Source organism: Muscardinus avellanarius (genome assembly GCF_963383645.1).
Source record: "Muscardinus avellanarius genome assembly, chromosome: 6".
Classification (NCBI taxonomy): Eukaryota; Metazoa; Chordata; class Mammalia; order Rodentia; family Gliridae; genus Muscardinus; species Muscardinus avellanarius.
The window spans coordinates 52621376-52648436 of NC_137791.1; the positions used below are offsets into that span (position 1 = coordinate 52621376).

Sequence of the window (27061 nt, forward strand, 5' to 3'; positions counted from 1 at the left end):
AGTCTTTAGTCTGTTCATTGTGATGATGACTTTATTCCTCTCATGTCTTCTCAGTAATTTTTTCTTTAATATGTCATGAAGAATTAAGAGCAGGAATGATAGGGTGGAGCTGGACACAGCTAAGAATTAGTGGTGTCATGTCCTGTCCAACCTTTTTTCTCTTTGTGGTAGTTCTTAGCTTTATGGCCTAAATTTAAAGTATTGAGAATTCTAGCCTATCTTCTCTGCACTATCTAGCAGCCCTCTCCCAAGTTGCCATTTTCAATTGACTAGTCTTATGTGTTCAGGAAATTATCAACAAAACAATTTTAGGGGGTTAATCTGAAACATAATCATCGTATACATTCAAATCAAATAGGCTTTAGGATAGTTTAGTGTTTTATGTCTATTTTTTTTCTTCATTTGGGTAGTGTCTGCCATATACTTTTTGTGTGTGTGTGTGATACTGGGAATTGAACCCAGGAGCATTCTACCTCTAAGTTACACCTTCCAGCCCTATTTTTTTATTCTTTATTTTGAAACAGGTTCTCACTAAGTTGCAGAGGGCCTCACTAAGTAGCTGAGACTGGCGGTGAACCTGTGATCCACCTGTCTCAGCCTCCCAAGTACTGGGATTACAAGGGTGCACCACCACACCTGGCTATGCCATATTATTAGTTGTATTTCTTATTTCACAGCCAGTTTGTTTCTTTTCTATTCTAAATTTATTTTGGTGCCAACTGTTTTCATCATTGGTCTCAATGTGCCATTAGACTCACCATTTCTGCCCTCAAATTCATACACTTGCCCATCCATTTCATCTGTTCATTCATCCCACACTTGGTGAGCAAGACATAATATCTGCTTTCAAAGAGCCTCTAATCCCGAAGACTAGTCAGACAAGTAAACAGGCAATGCTTCATGGTAAGACTAAATTCACTGTGGGATAAGACTAAATTAATAGGGCTTTGGGAACATAGAAGAGGGACGCCAGTGCTAGGAATTTGGATTCTTGGTGGGGGGAGGAATAAGCTGAAGTATAAAGAAGTTATAGAAACTGGTAAAGCAGGCAAGAAGCAGGACCAGTGCAGTACACACACCTGTAATCCTAACTACTTGAAAGTCTGAGGGCCTCACTAAGTAGCTGAGGCTGCTCAGGAGAAGTGCACGTTTGAAGCCAGTGTGATGTGAGCAACATGAAGTCATGTCTCAAAAAGGGCTGTGGATGGAGAATAGTGGTAGAGTACTTGCATATTATGCATGAGGCTCTGCTTTCAATACCCCAGTTTCCCAATACGAAGAAAGAAAGAAAGAAAGAAAGAAAGAAAGAAAGAAAGAAAGAAAGAAAGAAAGAAAGAAAGAAAGAAAGAACCAGAGAAGGAATATTCTGGGCAACAAGAATATTTGTAAATATGCAGGGAGGAAAGAGTCTGCTTGAGTACCAATTATAAGGAAACAAAAAGGTCACTCTGGAGTATGAAGGGCTCCTTTTTCTTCTTTATTCTAGTTTTAAGATAGCAAGACTTTAGAATCAGACAGAGATTTGAATTCTTGCTTGTGAAGTTTCTCTAATTACCTTTTTTTTTAAAAATAATAGTCCTGTCCTTTCTGTTCTTTATTCCCCTTTACCACTTTATTTTTCTCCAAGTATTTATCACTGGATGATGAACTTTATATTTTACTTTATGTAGTTATTTCTTCCTTGCCCCTCTCTCAGTTGTAAATTTGGGCATGGTGGTGTGTGCTTGTAATCCCAGTATCCGTGAGGCTGAGACAGGAGGATCGCAGGTTCACGGCCACCCTCAGCTACTTTATGAGCCCCTCCACAACTTAGTGAGACCCTGGTTCACTTTTTTTTTTTTTTTTCCCTCGGGTCTGGGGATGGAACTCAGGGGCATTCGATCTCTGAGCTACAGCCCCTGCCCTATTTTTTATTCTTTATTTTGAAACAGGGCCTCACTGAGTTGCAGAGGGCCTCACTAAGTAGCCGAGGTTGTCCGCGAACCTCGATTCTCCAGTCTCAGCCTCCTGAATGCTGGGATTACAAGTGTGCGCCACCACACCCGGCGAGACCCTGTTTCAAAAGAAGGAATAAGAAATAGGGATAGGGGTGTAGCTTGGAGATAGAATGCCCCTGTGTTCAATCCCAATACTGTGCGTGCACGCATGCGCGTGCGCACACACACATACACACACACACAAATGTGACTAGGGATTTTTTTTTTATATTTTAATCTCTGAAGCATTCAAAACAGTACCTAGCAGGAATCAGATGGCAAGTACATTTTTGTTAAGAAAATTTAGATTCCCACCTGTTATTTGTTGTGTGATTTCAGGCAATTTATTTAACCACTCAAAGCCTTGATAATCTCATGGGTTAAATAGGAATAATGTCTACCCAATGAGGAGTAGAGCATTATAAAATAGTCAATATAATAAAATCCTTCAGTGACTTATGTGAAATCTTGGTGACCAGATGTAGTTTGAAATTTAGAATTCTTCATTTTAGCCAGGCGTGGTGGTGCACGCTTGTAATCCCAGCGCTTGGGAGGCTGCGACAGAAGGATCATACAGGTTCAAAGCCAGACTCAGCTATTTAGTGAGGCTCTTAGCAACTTAGTAAGAACCTTTTTCCAAATAAAGTATAAGATAGCCCCTTGCTTTCATCCCCAGTACCACAAAACAAAAACAACAAAACAAAACAAAACAAAAAATAATTCTTCATTTTTTAGAAATTCCTTTTGTGCTCAGGAATACCAATAAAACAAATTAATAATAATATTAGATAGTATATAACATTTTAGCGGGGTTTGAGGCAGCAGCCTATAACCAAGTAGTAACATCTTGACAGCAAAATATTCACACAAATGGGATAAATGAAGACTGTAATGGCTTCACATCCTGTCAGGTCAGATTTTGCTTCTAAAAGAGTCCAAGTCAAGTTTTAGAGTAACTAATTTTTCAGAGCTTTGTGGATATTTACTTTGTCTATGGGATTGTGGATCTGTACCTAGTACACAGTAGGTATCTCAAAAGTCCCACCATCCCCCCTCTTTTTTTTTTTTTCTGGCACATAGTTTCTAAATATAACTAGGAGAATGTATATCTCAAGTGCTTAGAACATTGGTCATAGTGTCCACTAATATTACTGACTAATAAAGGAAATGTCATGTTTTTGAACTGCAACTGATACTTGTTAATTTATATCTAAAGTAGAAAAGATTCAATTTTTTTTATAAAAGATGGTGTAACAAATTTTTGTTGGTGTGATTATAAGAAAATTCTATACACTTCTGTAATCTTACATAATGCCTTTCTCTTCACCCTTGGTTTACATAACAAATAATGAACACTTTCATTATAAAAAGAGAGCTAAGACTTATTCATTTCAAAAATATTTACTGAGAAACTACAGTGTACCAAGCACTGTGGTGGTTAATATCCAGTATTAATTACTTAATTTTTTTGTGATGGTCTGGGGATTGAACCCAGGGGCATTCTACAACCGCCCCAGCCCTATTTTTTTTCTTCATTTTGTTTTTTTTTTCTCTTTCTTTCTTTCTTTCTTTTTTTCGTGGTACTGGGGATGGAACGGAGGGGCTTGCTTTTTGGAAACAGGGTCTCTTAAGCCAGCTGAGGCTGGCTTCAAACCTGCGGGATCCTCCTGTCTCAGCCTCCCAAGCGCAGGGATTACAAGCGTGTGCCACCACTCCCAGCTCCGAGGGGCTTTCTAACCCCGGGGTATGCTCCCAGACCTATTTTATATTTGGAAACAGGGTTTCACCAAGCTGCTGAGTGCCTCTCTAAGTAGCTGAGGCTGGCTTCGAACCTGCGCAATCCTCCTATCTCAGCCTCCCATGCCTGACTTTTTATTCTTTATTCTTTATCGGAACAGGGTCTCATTAAGTTGTGGAGGGCCTCACTAAGTAGCTGAGGCTGGCTGCGAACCTGTGATCCTCCTTTTTCATCCTCCCTAATGCTTGTGTTACAAGTGTACACCACAAACAACACCCGGCTTTAGGTCCAGTATTAAATTTTTTTTTTTTTTTTTTTTTTTTTTTGGTGGTACTGGGGTTCCTAGAAGTCCTTCTACCTCCGGGCTACACTCCCAGACCTATTTTTTATTTTTGGAAACAGGGTCTCTTAAGCCAGCGTGGCTGGCTTCGAACCTGCGTGATCCTCCTGTCTCCGCGTCCCAAGCACGGGGTTTACAAGCGTGCGCCACACCCAGATTAATTTTTAAAAAAGATCGACCTTTTTTCTGAAACAATCATGGCAGTTCTTTTGCTGCCAGTGACCAATTATTTCCTAGATTATGTTACCTGTTATTATTGTCATCAAGATAGCCATATGTGGAACACAACCAGAGTCACAAAAGAACTGCATAAAAATGCTGAAAATGTGCTGTCATATACTGTCAGGGATTTTATTTTTTTAATGTTGGGGATTGAACCCAGAGCCTCACACATGCTGAATGCCGTACAACCATGGCTTTTGTGATGCCAACTTATCTGGTTGTGGAAAATACTGACATCTAAAAATACTTGCTTTATTCCAAAAGTATTTGTTTTCTATTTCTAATAAGCTTTAAATACGCTAAGCTTTTATCTATTTCAATCTTTTTTTTTTCTTTTTTTTTTTCGGATCTGGGGATGGAACCCAGGGGCATTCGACCTCCGAGCTATAGCCCCTGCCCTATTTTTTATTCTTTATTTTGAAACCGGGTCTCACTGAGTTGCAAAGGGCCTCACTAAGTAGCTGAGGCTGTCCACGAACCGCGATCCTCCGGTCTCAGCCTCCCAAATGCTGGGATTACATGCGTGTGCCACCACACCCAGCTTCTATTTCATTCTTAAAGTACAAATTATGTAAGTGATCTTTAGGAGTGTGCTTATCAAATTAGGAATTGGATGTTAACAAGTATATTTTAGTTCCATGTTATATTTTGTTATTATTTATTTATTTATTTATTTGTGGTACTGGGGATGGAACCCAGGGGTTTCTACCTCCGAGCAACACCCCCCCCTGCCCTATTTTTTATTCTTTATTTTGAAACAGGATCTCACTGAGTTGCAAAGGGCCTCATAAGTAGCGGAGGCTGTCCATAAACTGTGACCCTCCTGTCTCAGCCTCCCAAATGCTGAGATTACAAATGTGTGCCACTATGATCAGCTGTTATATTTTACTTATAAATGACCCAGGGTCTTTTCAGAAAGTGAAGTAGATGAATTCTTATTAGCATATGCACTGAATTAATTTACCTTGACAATTAAACTATAGGATACTTAGTTGTTTTACATACACTAACAGTGCTTTGGTATTTGGTTAGATCTATATTATGCAAAAACAGAATTCTTGCAATCTAACATATATTCATTCTTAGCAGTGACATAATTTGGGGGAGTTTTAGAATTTCTGCATAAGGGTACTGTAAAATTGTTATTCTCCCATTTTAGTTACAATGAATGTATTGTCTTTCATTTATGATTTTTTGCATACTTTTTATGGAATTTGCTTTACTTCTCTGCAGTTGTGATAAATTGCACTAAGGATATTCTCTCTTTATTGGGAAGAGGTTGTAGGAATGGTCTGTTTTCAAACAAGAGAATGAAGCAAACTAACCCTTAGAAGGATAAGCCATCACTGGGTTTTGAGAAAACAATCCACAGATAGTTTTTATGCTAGTCTAATAAATTAGAATTTAGAAATATGTAATATTACTCCTTAAAATTTACATTATAACACACTTTCTTATTTACAGTATAAACAAATGTAAAAATTACTATGAAGTACTTGGAGTTACGAAAGATGCTGGTGATGAAGATTTGAAAAAAGCTTATAGAAAGCTTGCTTTGAAGTTTCATCCAGACAAAAACCGTGCACCTGGAGCAACAGATGCTTTTAAAAGTAAAGTAAACTTTTTAAAGCAATTTTATTATGTTTTTTGTAGAATTTATCTGACAGTGTTTCAGAATATTGAATTCTGCTTTTGGACTGGTGTGTTTAGAAAGGAGTATAAGCAAGGGTCTGCAAAATTCTTTAAAACTTTGATATTAACTCATTTTATCCAGAACCAAAACAAAGTGCAGTTTGGGTTTTTTTGTGTCTATGCGGGACCTCCAAGCTACACCCCCAACCCTATTTTTTATTCTTTATTTTGAAACAGGGTCTCACTGAGTTGCAAGGGCCTCACTAAGTAGCTGAGGGTGTCCACAAACCGCAATCCTCCTATCTCAGCCTCCCAAATGTTGTGATTACAAGTATGTTCCACCAGGCCCTGCTGCAGTTTGGTTTTATGAAAGTAACAAAAGCCAGTTTTGACACAGTCCTAAGTAACCTTTTTAAGTACCCATGCATGCTTTCTGCTCTACTATGAATAAGTGGTGCTGATTTTTCATGTGCTTTTAGCATAGTGCTATCTAGTTCTAAGCCAGCTAAAAGCCAAATGCAGTTTTTATTAGAAACTATCTAGAACTGGGATATTAGTTAGAAAAGCTGTCTTCCTAGTTTTCATATATTTTTATTAAACTTGGTACTTTATGTGGTTTTTTTTTTCTTTTGATAGTGGTACTACAGATTGAATCCAGACATTCTTTATTTGAGCTACACCCTCAGCCTCTTAATTTTTTTGTTTTAAAATAGAGTCTCTGTAGGTTGATGAAAAGGTACCACTGCTTTGTTGAGGCTATTCTTCAATCTGCAGTCCTACTGTATTAGCCTCCCTGAGATTAGAGGGATGTGCAGCTACACCTGGCTACATTCTTTATATATATTTCTAATGTAATTTTTTTTAAATTGTTTCTTTTTTTTCTGCCTACTCTTCATTTTTTCTTTTTTCTCAATATCTTTTCAATTTTTTTTGCCAATTTAGTAAATAATATCAAAGCTTATATTTTATTTCATTTATGAAAGTTGACTTTTATAGTAAAATATTTAATTTGTGACTTTATTCTTGCACATTTGGCATTTATAGAGCTATTAATACTGTTTTCAGTAAAAGGGTAGGGTCTTAAGAGTAGTAGGAAGGTGATACTCAATTTTAAAATGTTCCAAGAAGATAAAAGACTCAATTGGTCCTTCATAAAAGTACTATTAGGAAGCCAGGCGTGGTGGCACACGCTTGTAATCCCAGTACTTGGAAAGCTGAAACAGGAGGATCACAGGTTCGAAGCCAGCCTTAACAACTTAGTGAGGCCCTCCGCAACTTAGTCTGCCCTGTTTCCAAATAAGAAATAAAATTGGGCTGAAGGTTCAGCTCGGAGGTAAAATGCCTCGGGTTCAATGCCCAGTGCCACACACACACATACAAAAAGTACTATTAGAATTGTTTACAAAACAGTTTAATTTCTTGGAGGAAGTTGCCAAGGAAAGCACATTTGGGATTTAATAATATATTTCAGTAAAATCATTGCCAAAGTGATGCTGGTGAAAGTAAAATATCATTGTGAACTATGAGAGCCTTCTCAGTTTGTTCTGTAAATTAAATGTGGCATGTTGAAATTATAGGAAAAGTTTCCTTATTCAAAAACACTAACTTATAAATCATATTTCTGTCAGTTACCTACAGTATGGATTTAGAAAATAGGGCCATTGTTTTCTGTATTGCAAATACGTTATTTGCAATTATTCTATTCTTCCATTATTAAACAAAATTATTATTTTGTTTAAAATAATTATCTTCCATTATTTGCAATTCTTCTATTATTAAACAAAAATAATACAGATAACAACATAAATTGATTTCTAATTCAATAGTATACAAAGGAAATTTCTGATAAAATTTTTAAATAGTATAAGTATTTAATTTTTTATTGCTGGCACATAATTTCTATAAGCATTTTAAACTTCAATAAATACAAGATTTTTTTCATACATGCAGTTAGTTACTAGAGAAAGTAACTGACAGCTGAGCATGGTGTCACATGCTTGTAATCCCACTACTTTGGAGGCTGAGACAAGAGGATCGCAGGTTTGCAGCCAATCTCATCTACTTAGTGAGGTCTTCTGCAACTTAGTGAGACCCTGTTTCCAAATAAAGAATAAAAAATAGGTCTGAGAGAGTTGCTCAGAGGTAGAATGCCCCTTGGTTCCATATATTTTCTTTAAATTTAAAAATTCTACATTATGAGTTAAAAGCATTGAATTTAAAGTTTTAAAAATATTTTGGTACTGCGTTATTTGTGTGTTTATGATCTGCTAGGTAATTTTCATATTAAGTCATCATTAATGTTAAGAATATTATAGCGGGCGTGATGGCACATACTTGTAATCCCAGCATTTGGGAGGTTGAGACAGGAGGATTGTGGTTCGCAGACATCCTCAGCTACTTAGGCCCTTTGGAACTCAGTGCCCTGTTTCAAAATAAAGAATAAAAAATAGGGCTGGGGTGTAGCTTGGAGGTAGAATGCCCCTGAGTTCCATCCCTAGTACTAAAATCAAAACAAACAAAAAAACTTAAACTGCTTCTGTATTAAAATCATGTTAACATAATTGGTATTAGAATAACACTTAGTATATGCACCTACATTTCTACAGCTGGTGTTTTATTTTGAAGAGGTCAACAGGATACAGATCACCCAGGAAGCCAACTAGACAGTCAGTGTGTGTGTGTGTGTGTGTGTGTGTGTGTGTGTGTGTGTGTGTGTGTGTGTTTTGCATTATTGACGATGAAACTGAGAGCCTTGAGCATGCTAAACAAGTGCTCTATCAGTGAACAAATCCTCAGCCCTTTTTATTTTTTACTTCGAGAGAAGGCTGTGCTAAATTGTCTAGTCTGGCCTCAGATTTGCAATCTTCCTGCCTCAGCTTCCTGAGTAGCATGATTACAGGCACGCCTGCTCAGTGGGATTTTGCAAAGGTGATTTTACAGTTTAAAGTCAGCTTCAGCAACTTGTGAGACTGTTTCAAGATAAAAAGGATTGGGGATGTAGCTCAAAGGTAGAATGCCCTTGGGTTCAATCCCCAATACCAAAAACAAAAAAATAACAAAGGTGATTTTAAACAATACATGTGAAACAAAAAATAATACATGTGAAACAATACTTTGTGAAACAAAACATTTTGGAAGGTGATTTGTCTGTAGGGAGAGGCTCGAGTTATTCAGTACACAAGAGATTATAAACCAGAATACCAATGATTAGTCCTAAAGAATATCAGAATTGGGAGCTGGCTGGTGAGCCCATTTTTCATTGACTGGAAACTAGATAGAAAACTTGAATTGTAATATGTAGATGATTAGTAAATGTAGTTAGAACAGCATACAACTTGTGTCATCACACAAATGGCAGGTATCATTAATTCAGCATTCAAGATTTTGTCAGTTACTTCATTTTTAACCAATTGACCTTAACTTCTGTTTTTGGAATTCTATGCTGTTTTATTTCTAAGCAGAGACCATATTTTGGTCTTTTATGTAAAAGCTAAAGTATAGAATGATGGCTTTGTAATTACTGAAAACCAAAACCATCTGATTTTTATTTTCTCCAAGGACAGAAAAAGAAGAGGTAATTTGTTTTGGGAATTAAATAACTAGATGCTTCCTGTGGATGTTTTGTATAACTTTCAAAATAAAAGTTTGCTCTTGAGAATGGACTACATGCAGCTGTTTGATCTTTCCAGTTGAGATTGTAAGTTTTCCAATGCAGGGAGTCATACGCAGAGTGCTTATGGGAAGATGGAAGTCCCATCTCTGCTCAGCAGTAATGATGAGCTCCTGCACTACCTGCTTGGGATCATCAGAGTTCAAAGGGGAACCTGAGCTTCTTTTTCCACTTAGATATAATGAGGTAGTATTCTCCTCACTCTGCTGGAGTGGTGTCAGAGCAACACGTTTTAAAAAAAGTTTGCCAGACTTGGTGGTGCACATTTGTAATCCCAGTACTTGGAAGGCTGAGACAGAAGGATTGCAGTTTCAAAGCCAGCCTCCGCAAAGTAATGAGCTCTCAGAAACCTAGTGAGCCCCTGTTCACTGTTCTCAATTTTATAAAGAAATAAAATTGAGTTAGGGGCCCAATTCTTTATTTCCAAATAAAGAAATAAAATTAGGCTAGGGGTGTAGATGGGAGGTAGACTGCCTTTAGGTTTAATCCCCAGTACCAAAAAATAAATAAATAAAAAATAAGAAAATAGCCAGGTATGGTGCTGCATGCTTGTAATCCCAGTGGTGCTGCATACTTGGGAGACTGAGACAGGAGGAGCACACGTTCCCAGCCAGCCTCAACTACTTAGTGAGGCCCTTCACAACTTAGTGAGACCCTGTTTCAAAATAAAAAATTAAAAATTGGTCTGGGGGTGTAGCTCAGAGGTAGAATGCCCTCCTCATCCTGATGATTCCCAACTCTGATGATCTTTGAACTCTGATGATGCCCTCCTCTGAATGGAGATAGAATGTTCCATGCTCAGTGCTGGAAAAAAAGGAAGGAAGGAAGGAAGGAAGGAAGGAAGGAAGGAAGGAAGGAAGGAAGGAAGGGCGGGCATGATGGCAAACGTTTATAATCCAAGTGCGTGGGAGGCTGAGACAGGAGGATAATGGGTTCTTGGCCAGCCTCAGCTGCTTAGTGAGGCCACCTGCAACTTTATGAGAACATGTTTCAAAATAAAGAATAAAAATAGGACAGAGTGGTGTAGCTTGGAGGTAGAATGCCCCTGGGTTCAATCCCCAGTACTGCAAGATAGATAGATAGATAGATAGATAGATAGATAGATAGATAGATAGATAGCAGGAAGTTTAAAACCCAGAGTCTCATAATAGCCCAAATAACCAAGATGCAATTGAAAATTACTTGTCATTCAGGATTTCAAGCTAGATTTTAAAAAGTCACTCCATAGATACCCTCTGGAAGATGACAGAAAAGTTACAAATGTCTAGCAAAGATTTAAAAACAACTACCATATGAGCATTTCAGTGAACAATTACAATATTACAATGCCAGAAACAGCGAACAAAAAATAAGAGACTCAGCAAAGAAATGCAAAATCTGAGCAAAGAAATAAATGTAATAAAGGACAAAATGAAAACTTTACAACTCAAATAAAAAACCTATCCATGAATGAAATAGTCATAGCAGACTAGACATTGATAGAGGAAGGAAATGATCTGAAAAAGACATTAATCCAATTTGAGCAATATAAAAAATACATTGAAATAAAAAGCTTTTCACACACACACACTATAACAAAAGACCTAGTGATTAGGTTCTTTGGGTTCTGGAAGTGGGGAGAAAGAGTAGAGCTGGGAAAGAAAATGAAAGTTGACAACTCCCCAGATTTGGCATACAATACAAACCTTTAGATTTAAGAAGTTGGATGAACTCCTAACAAAAGCACAAAGAATTCCACATCAACATATATAATAGCCAAATTTCTAAAAACTAAAGATAAAGAAAAAAATCTTGAAAGGAACAAAAGAGAAGTGACATGTTATTTCCAAGGGAAATGCAGTTTGAGTAGCAGGAAATTTTATATCAGAAACTATGGATGTCATAAGAAAAGTTTACATTTTCAAATGCTGAAAGAAATATGACTAGAGTCCTATACTCAACAAAAATATATTTTAGGAATAAAGGAGACATGAAAGAAAAGAGAATTTGTCATTAGCAGACATATACTAAAAGAATAGCTGAAGGAAGTTTTCTAAACAAAGGAAATGGTAATCTTGAAATACTAAGAAGAAAGAACATGGTGTTGAGGTCTTGTTACCCTCCATCCATCATGAATTCATATGATGAAACTTGATCACCAATGGAATAGTATTAGGAGATGGAGCCTTTGGAAAGTAATCACCATAAAAAGACATAGCTAATGGCCTATTTGTGAACCAGAGAATAGCCCCTCATGAGATTCTTGGCCATTGATTCCAGACTCCAAAACTGTAAGAAATAATTTTTTGTTTATAAGCTACCCAGTTAACAGTATTTTACTCTGGCCATCAGAATGGAGTAAGAGAAATGTTAAGCAAAGATCAAGGTTAATAGGATATATTTTGCCTCTCCTCTTGAATTTCTAAATTATGATTGACATTGGAAACAAAAATTATAATAATATTGTTTCTGTAGTTCTAAATGTATGTAGAGAAAATATATAAGGCGCCGGGCATGGTGGCGCACGCTTGTAATCCCCGCGCTTGGGAGGCAGAGACAGGAGGATCGCGCAGGTTCGAAGCCAGCCGCGCGCGCTGGCTTAGGAGACCCTGTTTCCAAATATAAAAATGTAAAAAGAGGTCTGGGAGTGTAGCCCGGAGGTAGAAGGGCTTCCAGGAACCCCAGTACCACCAAAAAAAAAAAAAAAAAGAAAATATATAAAGCAATTGTATTACAACTGAAGGACGATTATAAGTAAATGAAGGAAAGTAAGGATTTTATGCTTCATTCAGTCAAAATAATCATACCAATGGGATGTGATAAGTTATGTAGTACCCACATCACCAATTAAATAGTTCTATAAATTGGGTGTGCTGGCACATACTTATAATCCCACTATTTGGGAGACTGGGGAAGGTTTGTAACCAGTCTCAGCAACTTAATGAGGTCCTCTGCAACTTAATGAGATCCTATTTCAGAATAATAAAATAGGACTAGGGCTGAAAGCTTATAGGTAAAATGTCTGTGTTAAATCCCTAATGCCCCTCTCCCCCACAAAAAAGAACTATAAATGAAACACACTCAGAAATTAATAGAGACAAGCCAGGCATAGTGGTGCATGCTTGTAATCTCTGCGCTTGGGAGGCTGAGACAGTTAGGATCGCACGGGTTTGAAGCCAGCCTCAGCTACTTAGTGAGGGTCTCAGCAACTTAGTGAGACCCTGTTTCCAAATAAAATATAAAATAGGTCTGAGAGTGTAGCCTGGGGGTAGAAAGCCCCTCAGTTCCATCCTAGTGCTGAAAAAAAAAGAGAAAATACTAGAGAAATATTAAAATGGAATTCTAAAAAATCTTCAAGAAACTGACAGTTCAGGAAAAGAAAACAGAAAACAAAAAGGGAAAGATATAAGCCCTAACTTACCAGTAATTACACTAAATGTAAATGATCTAATATTTCTTTTAAAAGATAGATTGGCAGAGTGAATTAAGAATGCATATTTGCACTATATGTTGTATATGTTGTCTTCAACAACATATCACTTCATTTGTAACAGTATAGAGGAACTGAAAGTAAAGAGATTAAAGACAATATGTGATGCAAATATTAATGGAAAAAGTAAGAGCTGCAATATTAATATTAAAGTAGATTTAGAGTCAAATAATTACCACAGGGATATGATAAAAGGTTCAGCACACCAAGATCACATTATAATATAAAGGTGTATGCACTGAGAAAGCTACAAAATACTTAAAAACTGATTGAAGCTAGGAGAAATAGATTTACAATTACATTTGAAGACGTTAACACCTTTCTGTCAAAAGTTGGTAGAACAGTTAGAAAAACAGCAATGATATAGAAGAATTAAACATGGCTTACCACCCTACAAGATCTAGTTATTTATAGATCACTGTACCCAACAGCAGTGGACTACATATCTTTTTCAGGTGCCCATAGAATACTACTCCAAGATGGACTATATCCTGAATCATAAAGCCTCACTAATTTAAAACTTGAAATCATATGAGCACATTCTCTGACCACAATGAAATCAAAGTAAAACTCAGTTACAGAAAAATATTAGGAAGTTATCCAATCATTTGAAAATCAAACATCATGCTTCTAAATAATCTATGGGTCAAAGAGAAAGTCTTAAAGGAAATAAAACATACATTGAACTAAAAAAAATAGAAATGTTAGAATCTGAGAGGACCACCTAAAGCAATATTGAGAGGAAATGTGTAACACTAACTGCATATATTAGAAGAGAGGAATGCTCTCAAATCAGTATTCTATGTTTCCATCTCACTGAACTAGAAAATGAAGAGCAAAATAAATCCAAAGCAATGAAAAGGAAATAAGAAAGCCAGGCGTGGTGGCGCACTCTTGTAATCCCAGCATTTGGGAGGCTGATACAGGAGAATCACAGTTCACATACAGCCTCAGCTATTTAGTGAGACCCTCTTCAACTCAGTGAGACCCTGTTTCAAAATAAAGAATAAAAAAATAGAGCTGGGGGTGTAGCTTGGAGGTAAAATGCCCCTGGATTCCATCCCCAGTACCACCACACACACACACACACACACACACACACACACACACACACACAAAAGAGAAAAGAATAGAAATCAATAAAATTGGAAATGGAATAATAGCAATGGAACAAAAGCTACTCTTTGAAAAGATCAATAAAATTGACATTGACAAAGAGAACAAAAATGGTATCAGAGCCAGGCATGGTGTCTCAACGCTTGTAATCCCAGCATTTGGTAGCCTGAGACAGGAGAATTGCGGCCAGCCTCAGCTACTTAGTGAGGCCCTTTGCAACTCAGTGAGCCCCTGTTTCAAAATAAATAATAAAAATAGGGCTGGAAGTGTGGCTCGGAGGTAGAATGCCTCTGGGTTCCATTCCCAGTAACACACACACACACACACACACACACACACACACACACACACGGTATCAAAAACAAATATATCTCTGCAGACTGCAAGAATCTGCTTAATAAAAATACTATGAATAATTCCACATACACAAATTTTCAGGTTAGATGTGGTGGTCCAATTTTTTTTTAAATAAAAACGATCACAACTCAGTCTGAAATGGAGAATGTGAAAAAATCCTATAGAACTGCTCAGTAAATTGAAAGTTTTTTTTGTTTTGTGTGTGTGTGTGTGTGTGTGTGTGTGTGTGTGTGTGTGTTACTGAGGATGGAACCCAGGGACATTCTAACTCTGAGCTACAACCCAGCCCTATTTTTTCTTCTTTATTTTGAAATAGAGTCTCACTAATTTGCAGAGGGCCTCACAAGTTGCTGAGACTGGCTATGAACCTGTGATCATCCTGTCTTAGCCTCACAAGTACTGGGATTAAAAGCGAGCACCACCATACCCAACTAATCAATTAAATTTATAATTATAAGACTCCCCCAAAGTTCTCTAGGCTGAAATTTTACTGGAAAATTCTATCAAAATTTAAAAGAATTCAGAGTTAGTCAACATAATTTCGACCAGAAAATAGAAGAGAAAGAAACATATTTCAATTTATTGTATGGAATATTTTACTTTACTATCAAAACCACTCAAGGATACCTCAAAAAAATTTTCAGGCCAATATAAATCATAATGACACAGGAGGATCACAGGTTTGAGGACAGCCTTAGTGAGACCCTTAGCAATTTAGTGATACTCTATTTCAAGATAAAAAATAAAATAGGATGGGGGTGTGTGGCTTGGAGCTAGAATGCCTCTGGATTCAATCCCCAGTGCCACACATACACAGAAGTAAACCCAAATATACTTTTAAAATATCATATTATTTTAAAATATAAAAAAATTGTATACCCTGACCAAGTGGAATTTATTCTGAGATTGATCCATATATTACTGGACTAGATAAGAAAAATCCATAATTATAAAAACTAGCACAGTGAAATCATTTAAAAATTTTCAGAGCCAGGCTTGGTGATGCATGCTTGTAATCGCAGTACTTGGGAGGCTGAGACAGGAGGATCATGGGTTCACAGCCAACCTCGGCTATTTAGTGGGGCCCTCTACAACTTAGTAAGACCCTGTTTCAAAATAAAGAATAAAAATGGGGCTGGGGGTATAGCTTGAAGGTAGAATGGCTCTAGGTTCAATCCCCAGTACCACATAAATGCTTGCACATGCCCACACACTTGTACACGTGAACACACACGCGCACCCCCCACACACACTCACCAGTATCCATTCATGATAAAAGCTGTCAGAAAAAAAGAAATAGAAATTGTTTGAAAAAGCCGGGCGTGGTGGCGCACGCTTGTAATCCCCACGCTTGGGAGGCAGAGACAGGAGGATCATGCAGGTTTGAAGCCAGCCGCGCTGGCTTAAGAGACCCTGTTTCCAAAAATAAATAAAAAATTGGTCTGGGAGTGTAGCCTGCAGGTAGAAGGGCTTCCAGGAACCCCAGTACCACACACACACAAAAAAAAAAAAAAAAAAAGAGAGAGAGAGAGAGAGAAATTATTTGACAAAGAACAAAATTTTGTAGTATTGGTAGAGAATAGATATATCGGTCAGTAGGTCAGAATAGATAACCCAGAAATAGACCCCTACCTATCTGTTTTGAGAAAGGTATAAAAACAATGTAATGGAAGAAAGAAAGCCTGATTTTCAGGAATTTATTTTTGAGTAGTTGTATATCCATAGGCAAGAAACAAAATAACTAACTAAAGTCATAGATATCTCAAAATGAATCACAATGGTCAATACAAAAGCACTACTTTTTAACTTTTAGCAAAAAATCATGGGAACAAATTTTTAAGATCAAGGGCTAGCTAATGATTTTTGAAGATAATACCAAAAGCACAGTTCACAAAAGGAAATTTGACCAATTAGACTTCAAAAGTTTTAAAAAGCCGGGCGTGGTGGTGCATGCTTGTAATCTCAGTATTCGGGAGGCTGAGACCAGAGAGAGAATCACTGTTCGCGGACAGCCTTAGCTACTACTTAGTGAGGCCCTCTACAACTTAGTGAGAGCCTGTTTCAAAATAAAGAATAAAAAATAGGGTAGGGGGTGTAGCTCGGAGGTTGAATGCCCCTGGGTTCCATCCCCAGACCCGAAAAACAAAAACACAAAGTTTTAAAAAGTTTGTCCCATTAAGAGGATGAAAAGACAAAACTACATGATATGAATATATTTGCCATTTGCCAACCACACACCTGACAAAAGACTAGAATCTTAAAAAAAATATATATATATGTGGGTATATTTATGTATGTATATATATATATATATATATATATATATACACACACACATACATATATATCTGAAAACTCAAAAGAAAAATGATAGATAATCCAATTATAAAATGGGCAAAAGAGATGGGAACATATTACTGCAGATGATACACAGGTGGCAGAGAGGCACGTAAAAAGGTTTTGGGTTTTTTTTTAAATTTTTAATTTTTATATTTTTATTGGTGCATTGTAATCCTGTATCACATTGGAATACAAGACTTGAGAGGATATACAAGCACACATCATCCAATTAGCCCTCATCCAATTCCCATCCCATTCCCCCCCTCTATCCCATGCTTGATTGGTGATTATCTTTGATACATTTGTTTACATACCTCCTGAGTTTTAAAGAGGTTCCATCCTCCCCCATCCCATCCCCTCTAATTGTTCACCTTAATTGCTTCACTATAGGGCCCTTTCTATAACTCGACCTCCTCTTGTTACCCCTTTCCTTCTAGTTTTTGCTAATTAGGGTAAGCATCTGGTTTTTATTTTCTGTGATATTTCTCTGCGCATGCCGCATTGCAAGTTCTGATTCCAGTCTTGACAGCCCCAGTAGTGGCCTGGCCACCCGGAGGACACTGATCTCGACCTCTCTGGCTCCAGCAATGGCCTTGCCTCATGGGAAGCCCTGATTCTGGCCTCACTGGCACCTGCACCGGCCTAACCCCTTGGCTGGCTCTGATCCCGGCCTCAGAGGCCCCAGCACTGGCCTTGCCTCAAGGCAGGCTCTGATCCCAGCCTCCCTGACCCTGGCACCGGCCTAACCCCTCGGCAGGCTCCTATCCTGGCCTCAGAGGCCCCAGCACAGGCCTTGCCTCATGGCAGGCTCCAATCCTGGCCTTGCTGACCCCGGCACCGGCCTAACCCCTCGGCAGGCTCCAATCCCAGCCTCAGAGGCCCCAGCAATGGCCGTGCCTCATGGCAGGCTCCAATCCCGACCTCAGAGGCCTCAGTAGCGGCCTTGCCTCACGGCAGGCTCCGATCCCAGCCTCGCTGTCCCCGGCACTGGCCTAACCCCTTGGCAGACTCCGATCCCAGCCTCGGAGGCCCCAGCACCGGCATTGCCTCACGGCAGGCTCCGATGCCAACCTCACTGGCCCCGGCACCGGCCTAATCCCTTGGCAGGCTCCGATCCCGGCCTCGGAGGCCCCAGCACCGGCCTAACCCCTGGGAAGGCTCTGATCCCGGCCTCGCTGTCCCTGGCACTGGCCTAACCCCTCGGTAGGCTCCTATACTGGCCTCAGAGGCCCCAGCACCGGCCATGCCTCACGGCAAGCTCCAATCCCAGCTTTGCTGTCCCCGTTACCGGCCTCACCCCTCGGCAGGTTCTGATCCGAGCACCCTCTTCACCCAGCAGGTTGTCCTATGTTCCCGAGGGTGTGTGGTGGTAGCATTCTGCCTTTGGGGTTGTTTCTTCAAAAAGTTCCCGGTGTAATGCATCAGATCTCTGCCTCCCCTGAGTACTGGTCGCTGCCATTGCCACTGCCTCCATCATTTCAAGTCTTTCCCAAGCTCTTTTTCCACTCTGTATGTTGTTCAGTGTTCCTAAGCATGCATGATAGTAGCATTCAATGTTTGGGGTAATTTCTCCAGAAGATAAGGTTGGTAGAATCAGATTTCTGCCTCTCCCTAATACAAGTCTCCACCGCCATCGCGGTGACCGCTTCCAACACTGCCTTCCTCCTCAGTCTCCACTAAACTCTCTCCTTACAGGTGATGTCCAGGATTCTTAAGGATGTAGGGAAGAAACAGTCCCCCTTCGCGGGGAGTTTTTCCAAAAGTTCCAGTTCAGTTGGATAAGTTTTGTCTGCATCTCCAGTATCCTGGCAGCCGTGCGACCCTCTTGATCCCTCTCTGATATTTTTCTTTTCTTTTTTCTTTTTCTTTTTCTTTTTCTTTTCTTTTCCTTTTTTTTTTTTTTTAAAAAAAAATAAGAGAAGACAGTATGTGTGGTTTGAGGAGGTTGCAGATCAGGCACTCAGTAGCACTGCAGCCCGGGCCCCGGTTCTTCCGGGGGTCCAGTGTGCCCCTCGCGACCCCCGTCCGGGGCCCAGGGCCCTTCAGTCTGAGCCCCGGATTTTCCGGGGGTCCGGCGTGCCCTGCACAACCCCCACCCGGGGGCCAGGGCCTTGAGACCCAAGCCCTGGATTTTCCGGGGGTCCGCCATAAAAAGGTTTTCAGCATCATTCTTCAGCCATTAGAGCAGTACAGAGTAAAACTAAAATGAGGTATTATAGTACACTCATCATAACTGCTAACATGAGAAATGCTAACTCCAAATGCTGGTATGGATGCAGAAGAGGGATCATTCATACATTGTTGATGGTATGTAAAATGACATAGTCATTCAGTACAACAGTTTGGTAGTTTCTTAGAAAATTAAATAAACAGCTACTATACAACCCAGCAATGTGTTTCTGGGCACTCGTGCCAGAGAAATGAAAATTTATGTTTGCCCATAAGTCTGCATTTAAAGGCATACAGCGATTTTATTTGTAATAGCTAAAAACTTGAAACAACCCACATGTGATTTAGTCAATGAATAGTTAAACAGTGCTATATTCATACCATGAACTACTGATGCACAACATCCTAGATAATCTCCAGAAAATCATGCTGATTTAAGAAAGCCAATTTGGCCGGGCATGATGGTACACCACTTGTAATCCCCGCGCTTGGGAGGCAGAGACAGAAGGATCGCACAGGTTCGAAGCTAGCCTTGCTGGCTTAAGAGGCCCTGTTTTCAAATTAAAAAAAAAAAAAAAAAAATATATATATATATATATATATATATATATATATATAAAATAAAAAAAGTCAATTTGAAAAGGGTCGTATCCTTTATTTAATAGTTATATAATTCCATTTATATACCTGTCATTTCATTTATATAACATTTTGAAATTACAAATTATAAAACTTGAGAATAGTGGCTGTTAGAGGTTAAGGAAGGGGTGGTAGGGAGGAAGGAAGTGTGGCTATGAAAGGGCAAAATAAGGGCAGTGATTGGAAATGTTCCATATTCTGACTCTTAACAATGTCAATACCAATAAGAACAACTGGTTACGGTTTCCCATTGAGGGCATTGATATTGATACATTCAGGACATGGAACATTTCCATTACCACACTTATTTTGCCCTTTTATAACCACATTTACTTCCTTCCCTACCACCCATCAAATGTGGGTTCTATTCCCAACACCACAAAAAAGAAACATAACATTACAAAAAAGAAAAATAACATTACAAATGGCTGCATTTTGGAGTTATAGATCTCTTCAAGAATCTTGAGAACATTAGAGGCTGTCTCCTCAGGTATATGGGCTGTGCACCTAATTTTTCATAGAATAAGTTTAAAGGCCACCTGAAAAGTATCTCTGAGTACTAGGTTTTTGTTTTTGTTTTGCAGTACTTAGGATGGAACCCAGGGGCATTCTACCTCTGAGCTATACCTCCAGCCTTATGTTTTTTTTTATTCTTTATTTTTAACAGGGTCTCACTGAGTTTCAAAGGGCCTCACTAAGTAGCTGATGCTATTTGTGAACCCCTATCCTTCTGTCTCAGCCTCCCAAATGCTGAGATTACAAGCGTGCGCCACCACACCCAGTTTATAATACAAGTTTTAAGAAGCTCTATCAGAAAAAAAGTTTCAGAATATTTATAATTAAATTTAGTGTAATGTGTAATCATGCAAAATCTACTACCTGTTGAGCATCGATTTGCTTGGAAAATACCTGTGTCAGCCACCACATGGATCCAAAAAGTGTTTCTTAAATATTCTATATGTAACACAAGAGATTTACAATCTACTTTTAAGAAACAAGCTGTACTTATGAATGATTAGGGTGTCATAATGAAAATAGGATAATTTCTACTTTAAGATTCAAAGCTCTACAACTTTTATAAGTTGTCTCAAGAAGACATTCATGTAGCCACTGTATCATTGCCTCTTTTGGACATGGGTCTAGAAGATGAGTAATAGAATTCCTTATGAAATAGTAAAGTGAGATAGGAAAACTGAGGACTAAGTGCATTATTCAAAAACTAATTCAGACTTCATGTTGGACATGGGATATTACCATTGGAAACATAAACACAGTTTCTACTCTCATGGAATTCACTGTCTTAAGGAAAATAAATCAGAATAGAATGAAAGAATAGCTCAATGTGGGCACTAGTGTGTAATGAAAGGTTAATGGTTTAGGTTGCATGGACTAGTGAAAGTGTACTTTTGTGGTAAGAACAATTTGGCCTTAAGCAAGGTAATGTGTAATGGCAAATATGTATAATATCTTTAAAAGAAATTGTTACTATTATTAACTTTTTTTATTAGTTTTAGGTAATTTTTAAGTGATGGTAGCTTATCTTCTAAAATAAAAACTTTGCTTACCACCTTTTATTCATTACTTTTTCAGAGATTGGAAATGCTTATGCTGTTTTAAGCAATCCTGAAAAACGAAAACAGTATGACCTCACAGGCAGTGAAGAACAGGCGTGTAATCAACAGAACAATGGCAGATTTAATTTCCATAGAGGTTGTGAAGCTGATATAACTCCAGAAGACTTGTTCAATATATTTTTTGGTGGTGGATTTCCCTCAGGTAAATAAATATTAATTGTAAATACTGTATTTTATAAACTCTTTTTAGGCTATTTGGAGACATCTTTACTTTGTTTCTTGCACATATCTTAGAGTAGTAGGCTCCTGTGATGGTTTTTTACAAAGGTAGGAGAAAAAAGTTAAGAGTTACTGCCTTTTTTTAGAACACATTTTAATTAAAAAAAAACAGTTGAGTGTTTTATCTAAAATGTTTTATCAAAATCTGAAGAAGAGGATTGAAGTAGGAAATCTAGTGGAAATGTCTTAATAAGTGCTGTCACAGTTATGAGGAATATCCTCTATCTTGGATGACTGTTTCTCTGGAGTTCTTTCTAATATTTTACTTGTATCATAGATTGCCAATAATTGGGATGTATGTAGAGGTCCTCAGATGTCTTTCTAATGAAAAAGTAAAAAGTCTGAATTATAGTTTACATATAAAGTGTTTGGTATTTTTATCCCATTAAGATAGAAAAATTTACTTAAACTAGGCTGCAAAGTAAAATATGTGGTGGTGTCACTAAATGAAAATATATTACCAGTATATATAATATTGAACTGTACTTATATTTACTGTTATTTTTGTGGAAATTACTTTTGAGAGTAACTTTTCCAAGGTGATTAAAATGATAGCTCCAGTCTTATTTACAACATTTATATAAGGGGCTGAGTTAAACAGCTTATTCAAAATTAGGAGAATCTTTATGAATGAGAAATATAATTTGTTTTTTTTTTTGTTTGTTTTTGTTGTTGTTGTTGTTTTGCGGGTCTGGGGATGGAACCCAGGGGCATTTGACCTCCGAACCACATCCCCTGCCCTATTTTTTTATTCTTTATTTTGAAACAGGGTCTCACTAAGTTGCAGAGGGCCTCACTAAGTAGCTGAGGCTGTCCGCGATCCTCCAGTTTCAGCCTCCCGAATGCTGGGATTACAAGCGTGAGCCACCACGCTTGGCAGAAATATAATATGGCTTGGTGGCTCACTGTCTATTATTGAGAAAAATTGTGGTCATTAATAAGACATTTTTGCAAAAGATCCTTGAAGGAAAGAAGATATATAAATACAAATTAATGACTGAAAATATAGCCTTTGTATTGACATATTTGAATGCATAGTTACCTCTCACAGAAAAATTATTAAAAATAGTAATCTTTTTTGTACTAGGTATTGAACCCAGGGCATCCTACCTCCACACTACTGTTCCTTAAGACAGTAAACTCCATCAGAGTAGGGACTGTGTCTGTTTCTACACCCCTAGCACTTTTTATTTTGAAACAGGGTTTTGCTATGTTGCTGAGGCTGGACTCAAACCTTAAATCCCTCTGTCTCACCCTCCCAGGTATTAGGATTATAAGTGTCTGAAACTGCACCTGGCTTAAATTACTAATTTTGATTGAAAATATAACAGTAAGATATATTTCAGTCAATAGTGATTTCTTTCAGATAGTTGGTTTGCAGTTTATTTTACACAACTCTAGTACGCCAGGCGTGTTGGCACATGCTTGTAATCCCAGCATTCAGGAGGCAGAGACCGGGAGGGTCAAAGTTCTCGAACAGCCTCAGCTAACTTAGTGAGGCCCTCCGCAACTTAATGAGAATCTGTTTCAAAGTAAAGAATAAAAAATAGGGCTGGGGGTGTAGCTCGGAGATACGATGCCCCTGAGCCCCTGAGTTCTATCCCCAGTGTCACAAAAAAAAAAAAAAAATCTCTAATATCCTTCAGTAAGAGAATTGTGAATAAATTGTGATCCACCTATACTATGTCATATTAGGCAGCTTTTCATTTTATTTTTTTGTCTTGATTTTTGGGGGGATTATAAACCAGCTAGATAGCTTTTTAAAAAATGAATTAGAGTGCTATATTTTAATTTCTAGAGATGTTTGTGATTCTTTTTTTTTTTTTTTTTTTTTTTTTTTTTTGTGGTACTAGGGGTAGAACCCAGGGGCTTTTCTACCTCTGGGCTATACTCCCAGACCTATTTTATATTTTATTTGGAAACAGGGTCTCACTAAGTTGCTGGGAGCCTCACTAAGTAGCTGAGGCTGGCTTCGAACCTGTGTGATCCTCCTGTCTCAGCCTCCCAAGCGTGGGGATTACAAGCGTGCGCCACCACACCCGGCTTGTGATTCATTTAAATGTAGAAATCAGTTTCAGAATAAGGATCCAAGGACTAAAATCAACCAAGTACAAAAATGTCCTCTATATATGTAGTATTATTGAGGAATTCTTCTTACTCAAGTGCTTTTTTTTTGTTTTGTTTTGTTTTGTTTTATGGTACTGGGGATGGAACCCAGGGGCCTTCTACTGTCTAACTCTAGGTCATACTCTCAGACCTATTTTATTTTTATTTTTTATTTGGAAATAGGTTCTTGCTAAGTTGCTGAGAGCCTCGTTGAGTTACTGAGGCTGGCTGCAAGCCTATGATCCTCTTCTCTCAGCCTCCTAAGTACTAGGATTACAAGTGTGTTCCGCCACACCCTGCCTACTCAAGTTTTCATAAAGAAAAAATTTCTGCTTTTAAAGGAGGCAAAGTCTGGCAAGAATCATTCTTATTGCTGTTCAACTGTCACAATAGGAGAGGGCAGCAAACATTCACAGCTAAAATATATACTTCTAATTTAGTAATTTTTGAATTTAAAGAACAGTGTTAATTTTTTTTACCATAATTGCTCTTCCTAATTTAACCTTCTTTTCATTTTCTAGGTAGTGTACATTCATTTTCAAATGGCCGCGCTGGTTATAGCCATCAACATCAGCATCGACATAGTGGACATGAAAGAGAAGAAGAAAGAGGAGATGTATGTTATGTTATGATATGATTAAAAATCACAAAATGGCAAATTTCAGCTCAGGAAAAGCAATTAGAGTTGTTAAAAATAGGGCAAGTTGTTTTAGGAAGTAATAAGGTTTCTCTTATAAGATTGCTCAGTAGAGATTAGAAAATCCCTTAGGAATATGGTAGATTTAGGATAGTAGGTGGTTGGGCATTATGATCCCTTCAGATTTGATAGTCTATGATTCTAAGACAGACCTGCACTGTGTATATTTTGGAGGTAACTTCTTACTATTGGTCCTAAAGAATTTAGAATTAATACTGAAAAACTTAAATGTAAATTTTGCTTTGTTCTAATACAGTTATATCAAATTGCCTATAGCAATTAAGTCCATCAGTTGAAAAGTAAATAGAAAGGGCTCTAGACTAGAAGCTAAAAGACCTGGGCTCCAGCTCTGCCACTCAGGTACTCCCAATTTCCACCCTCACATCCAAGGTAAAAACAGTTTTGCAACCCACAGCTTTTTGATAGTCTCTGTGTGTGTGTTTGAGAAGGAGAGATAGGAACTCTTCATTTGTAAAGTGAGGTTAGATTCTGTCATAATCTCCTAGTGCTGTGCCTAGAAAGTTGTATTTTTAAAAGTCACCCCAGAAGGTTGGTATGACCGGGCAGATTTGAAAGCATTGAACTAGATGATTTCAAATGTCCTTTCTGCCTCTAATTATGTATAACAAGTATTGGATTATTGAGAACTGCAGTTCTATTTCAGTTTGCTATTCTTTGATGGTTTCCTTGTAGGGAGGTTTTTCTGTGTTTATCCAGCTGATGCCCATTATTGTGTTGATCCTTGTGTCCTTATTAAGCCAGTTGATGGTCTCAAATCCTCCTTATTCCTTATATCCCAGATCGTAAGTATCTAAATGAAGTTTGTAAAAAAATACTTTTTTTATCTAACTTTCTTTAAATGGCCTTTAAATCTCTAATTTTAGAAATAGTTCTAAGTGGCAAATTTATATTACGTTGTTGAGTTACAGTTCTATTCCACTGTGGGTAAGAATAGAGGTCCTGTATTTGAATTTGAATTTAATGTGGTAGGTAATGTGTTGACATTAGAAATTTAAAAATAATTTGAAGCAAATAGAATAATAATTGATAATACATAGATTTGTATTATTAAATGAGAAATGACTATAAGAAGTCAGGACATAAAGAGTACGTAATACAATTGTTCTAGACAACATCAATGTAGTTCAGTGAACATAAAGGAAACTAAAATCATATTGGCAATGATTTTACAAATTAAAAAATAAAGTTAGTTTAAAATAAGAATAACTTATTTTTTCTAATTAAGACTTATTAATAAAAATTGAAATTATTTTCATTTTTGTTATTTTGTTTTATAGTAGACATTAGAATTGCCTAATTTAATTAAAATGATCATGTATCTCTTTTACAGTGGATCAGGGCAAACTATTAAAATGCAGACAGAAAACTTGGGTGTTGTTTATTATGTCAACAAGGACTTTAAAAATGAATATAAAGGAATGTTATTACAAAAGGTAGAAAAGAGTGTCGAAGAAGATTACGTGACTAATATTCGAAATAATTGCTGGAAAGAAAGACAACAAAGTAAGTTTATCAAATGTTTAATATTTTAGAATTTAAAACTTACTCATAGCCAGGTGTGGTGGTGCATGCTTGTAATCCCCGCGCTTGGGAGGCAGAGACAGGAGTATCATGCAGGTTCAAAGCCAGCCGCGCTGTCTTAAGAGGCCCTGTTTCCAAATTTTAAAAAGTATAAAATAGGTCTGGGAGTGTAACCCAGAGGTAGAAGGCCCCTCCCCAGTACCACCAAAAAAAAAAAAAAAAAAAATTAAAACTTACTCATAATCTTTTTCTTTTTTCTTTTTTTATTTATTTTTTTAAACAGGATCTCACTAAATTTCTGAGGCTGATCTTGAACCTGCAATTCTACTGTCTCAGTCTCCCAAGTACTGGGAGGCAGTTGCCACCACACCCAGCTCTATTCACAGTCTTGTGAATTGATTACTGTAGATTTCTTTCCATATGCAAGGAAAGTTTTTATTTAAAGAAAAGTTTACTAAAATAGCTTTTAGGAATAGTACTTGGGTTTCTTCTTTTTTTAAAAGAAGTCAGTTAATAGAAATATACTGAAGATCTTTTATGAAACATCTTTTGGATTTCAGTGGCTAGGTGATAAACATTATTATTTAATTAGATTTTTTTTTTTTAAACAGAGACAGATATGCAGTATGCAGCAAAAGTATACCGTGATGACCGACTTCGAAGGAAGGCAGATGCCTTGAGCATGGACAACTGTAAAGAACTAGAGCGGCTGACCAGTCTTTATAAAGGAGGATGAACTGGAATTTTTATTTATACCTTTTAACGTACTCTATATCTTTTCTGTAAATTTAGTTTCATCATGAACGCTGAAGAAGATTTGATATTAAAAACTGAATAGTTGGTTCCTGAAATCTTGGACTGTTTCTGGCTTACTGGTTTCTTTAAATAGTAAGAACTGAAAACTATAATTAATATTTTAGTTGTGCTTCTACAGTTATTTTTATTTTAAAAGCTTATTTGATTTCTAACTAAAAATGTCTCAAGAAAGGATTGTCACACCTGTAGCAAATTCTAATTTCAGTGATTCTCTATTTCCCTCATGTAAATATTTATGGGATGATCATTTCATGTACATACAGATTCCTGCTTTTTATTTAAATTCTTTTAGTGTTTAACTTCATAAAACACTTCATTTAAGTTGATGAAATAAATGTTATATTACATAATTACATTTTCCCTGTCAGGTGTTGAATGT

The 27061-nt window shown here is 37.5% G+C and overlaps 1 protein-coding gene across 1 annotated transcript in view; it reads left to right on the forward strand.

Annotated features, from left to right (window-relative positions):
• DNAJB14 (DnaJ heat shock protein family (Hsp40) member B14) overlaps window positions 1–26602 on the forward strand; it is a gene marked incomplete at both ends in the record, with an annotated part of 50453 nt that extends 23851 nt beyond the window's left edge. The window contains 6 exons of the mRNA XM_080697740.1: window positions 5741–5886; window positions 21259–21444; window positions 24149–24243; window positions 25018–25127; window positions 25676–25848; window positions 26478–26602. Coding sequence (XP_080553866.1) covers window positions 5741–5886; window positions 21259–21444; window positions 24149–24243; window positions 25018–25127; window positions 25676–25848; window positions 26478–26602 — 835 coding nt within the window. The remainder of the gene's footprint in view (window positions 1–5740; window positions 5887–21258; window positions 21445–24148; window positions 24244–25017; window positions 25128–25675; window positions 25849–26477) is intronic.
• Window positions 26603–27061: the final 459 nt, after the last annotated feature.